Source organism: Cornus florida, unplaced genomic scaffold (genome assembly GCF_030987335.1).
Source record: "Cornus florida cultivar Cherokee Brave unplaced genomic scaffold, ASM3098733v1 CherokeeBrave_3.0.0_Hap2_Chr05, whole genome shotgun sequence".
NCBI classification, from domain to species: domain Eukaryota; kingdom Viridiplantae; phylum Streptophyta; class Magnoliopsida; order Cornales; family Cornaceae; genus Cornus; species Cornus florida.
In genome coordinates this window covers 38,735,666-38,738,781 of record NW_026775575.1, presented here as the reverse complement: position 1 = coordinate 38,738,781, position 3,116 = coordinate 38,735,666, and the positions used below count along the sequence as shown (strand labels likewise).

Sequence of the window (3,116 nt, the reverse complement as noted above, 5' to 3'; positions counted from 1 at the left end):
AAAAAAAAGGTATTAATGTAAATATTATGATCTAAGTCACATAAAGCGAGAGTCGAAACGAGAGTGAATTCGAGAGCGGGAACATGAGAGCGACATAATTAAGTCATAAGTAGGTAGTGAGAATTTGAACGAACGATACCTGCTGAGAAAGATTTTGTGACTTAGGTTTCGACAATTTTTAGTTGCCAACTACAAAATTATCAAAAAATATATATATATATTTCCAAATCAAGTTGCAAAAATTTCAGTCTTTTTTTTTATTTATTTTTAAGTGGAGCAAGTTGGCAACAACTCCTCTATGTTGTGATATACAAGCACCTAACTTCCCATCATCCAATGTACAATTAGAACTACTCCATCAGCTAGGCAGCCTCTTATATAGCTCTCACCTCATCAGGGTTATCCATATAGCAAGGTCTCAGTCTTTTTCAAGAACAGTCCTCCCATTCACATCATCTGTCTCTCTCTCTCTCTCTCTCTCTCTGCTACAGTCAATCCCATATATGGAGTCATCAAAGAGCAGCCGCGAAACTGCTATAAACATTACGGAGTCAAAATCCACCAAAGGAAAAGCCGCTGGTACTGCTCCTGCGACAACAATCGTGGCCACCACGAAAGCTGCCCTACACCCTCGAGGAGGATGGAAGAAAGGCGTCGCCATTTTCGACTTCATTTTGAGGCTTGCTGCCATTGCTGCTGCTTTAGGTGCCACTGCTTCTATGGGGACTACTGAGCAAACTCTTCCCTTCTTCACACAGTTCTTCCAGTTCCACGCTAGCTATGATGACCTCCCACCCTTCCTGTATGCCATCATTTTACTTTATGTTCTACTTTTTAGTTTTTTATTTTTATTTTTTTCGATAACGGGGTGTCAGAAATTTTGCCCTGATTAATTCACGGATCCATTCCTCAATGCGGATCGGGTAAGATTCAAACCATGTCCGCGATCGTGGCTCAAAAAAATTACTCGCATTTAAAAGAGGAATCGAACTTAAGACATGAAACTTTATGAGGCTAATTTCAGGCCCAAGTCTTTTCCACTAGACCAACCCCTTTGCTTATAGGTTATACCATTATTCATGTTAGTTCCAGGTGATGTCCGTCTTATTAATATATATCCGTTATATTCTTTTGGTGTTTTTAACATGGGTAACACATCTCACAAATTGTCTATTACAAAGCTAGAACTGCTCACCTCTTAGTTGAAGGAGGGAAAGTTATACTATTGAAAACTCTCCTCACCTCTTAGTTGAAGGAGTGAAAGTTATACTATTGGAAACTTGAAAAGTACCTCATAGTTGATGGAGGGAAAGTTATACTATTGGACCAACTGATTGATTTCTTATTAGTTAGTTAGTTACCATTTTTTTTTAGTTAATCTCATCATTTTGTAATGAAATTATCATCTTAATTTTTGTTTTCTTTCTTATATATATACACATATAAGTGTGTGTATATATATATATTGACAACAAACTAATACACCCACGTGGCCCTATCTATGCAGGTTTTTTGTGTTTGCGAATGCGCTAGCAAGTGGGTACCTTGTCCTCTCATTGCCGTTCTCTATAGTGTGCATAGTTCGTCCACACGCAGTACGACCAAGGCTGCTTCTCCTCATCTTTGACACTGTAAGCACTTTGAAACTAAACTAAGACCAACATAATTAATTCCATTCTCATGGATATGTGCGTGTGTGTGTGTGTGTGTGTATATATATATATATATATATATATATATATATATATATTGTTTGAACATTGCAGGTCGCGTTAGCTCTCACCACAGCTGGAGCTTCAGCTGCAGCAGCCATTGTGTACTTGGCTCATAACGGGAACCCAAACACGAACTGGAATGCCATTTGTCAGCAGTTTACGGACTTCTGCCAGGCTGCCAGTGGCGCCGTGGTGGCTTCCTTCGTTGCAGCAACCATGATCATGTTTATAATTGTGCTTTCTGCTTTCGCTCTCCGGAAACCTTAAGAAGAGACTTAACTTGTGCATGGTTGGCAAAATATGTGGATGTTTTAATTATACGATATTGTTGTTTAATTTTCAATGAATGTGGTGCTGAATGAATGCATTAGTGCAATTTTCTTGATGCATATCTGGTTGTATAATGAAAAAAAACTGTTGAATTGTTTGCATTTTTGTTTTCTTTTCAATTGGCTGAAGGTTCTTATAGTTATTGTCTCTCTCTCAGTGAAGCATGGAGCCATAATAAGCTGTTCTCACTCAATCTTCTTTTTATTTTAGTTTAATAAAATAAGATAGTTTCTCAAAATTATAAAGTTGTGTCCTCACAATATTCAAATAAGAGCCGTAATAGAGAAACCAAATTTTTTCTTTTTTTTTTTTGAAAGTTGAATTTGATGAGTACAAGGCTAGCAATGGCTAACCAGAGGGTGAATGGGCTAGGAAAGTTGAATTTGATGAGTACAAGGCTAGCAATGGCTAACCAGACGGTGAATGGGCTAGCCCCCCACCCCCCCAAAACATACATTTATAGCTAATCATTATATAAATCAGCTCACGGTATAAGTGTTGGGAAATGTGCAAGTTTTAAAAACTTTTCGAGGGATTTTAATACATAGATTTTGATTCATCACACATAGACAAGTTTTATGCAAAAATAAAATATGATGTATCATTTAATTAACGGATTGAATACTTACATCAAAAGTTTGAGTAAATCTTTAAATCTTTTCTCTAAAGTGAATGTTCTCACTTATTGTAGATCCCTTAACAACATGTCTTCTCCTTGGATCTTCATCTTCTTGGTAATTGTTTTGCCTTTAGGAATCACTCATATGCCTCCATGAATGACCTTGGAAAACTAGGCTTATGGGAGCCTCCATTAGATGATAACATAAACCCTAATTTTCTAGAGAGAGAAAATAGATTCATTTTTCCTTCTTCCAAAAATCACCCCTGAAATATACATAGACCATGTATATTTATAAGCAACATAAAGATAAAGAAAAGGAAATAACAAATCCTTCTCAATCTCTAATTCACATGTCTCAAATCTAATATGATTCCAATATCAAGTTGGGCTATGAATGAGAATCTATTGGGTCTATTATTTTATTGGCTACAATAAATTAATAATTGGCC

General features: G+C 36.5%; 1 protein-coding gene across 1 annotated transcript; it reads left to right on the top strand.

Annotated features, from left to right (window-relative positions):
• The first annotated feature begins 503 nt into the window (after window positions 1–503).
• Window positions 504–1,982, top strand: LOC132310116 (casparian strip membrane protein 2-like). The gene is made up of 3 exons (XM_059808341.1): window positions 504–802; window positions 1,508–1,631; window positions 1,767–1,982. Exons 1-3 carry the CDS (start codon window positions 504–506, stop codon window positions 1,980–1,982), a joined length of 639 nt encoding a protein of 212 aa, XP_059664324.1.
• Window positions 1,983–3,116: the final 1,134 nt, after the last annotated feature.

Coding starts and splice junctions, on each gene's coding strand:
- LOC132310116 (XM_059808341.1), top strand. CDS start 504: ATGGAGTCATCAAAGAGCAGCCGCGAAACTGCTATAAACATTACGGAG. Junction 803..1,507: donor GATGACCTCCCACCCTTCCT/GTATGCCATCAT, acceptor CTATCTATGCAG/GTTTTTTGTGTTTGCGAATG. Junction 1,632..1,766: donor TTCTCCTCATCTTTGACACT/GTAAGCACTTTG, acceptor TGAACATTGCAG/GTCGCGTTAGCTCTCACCAC.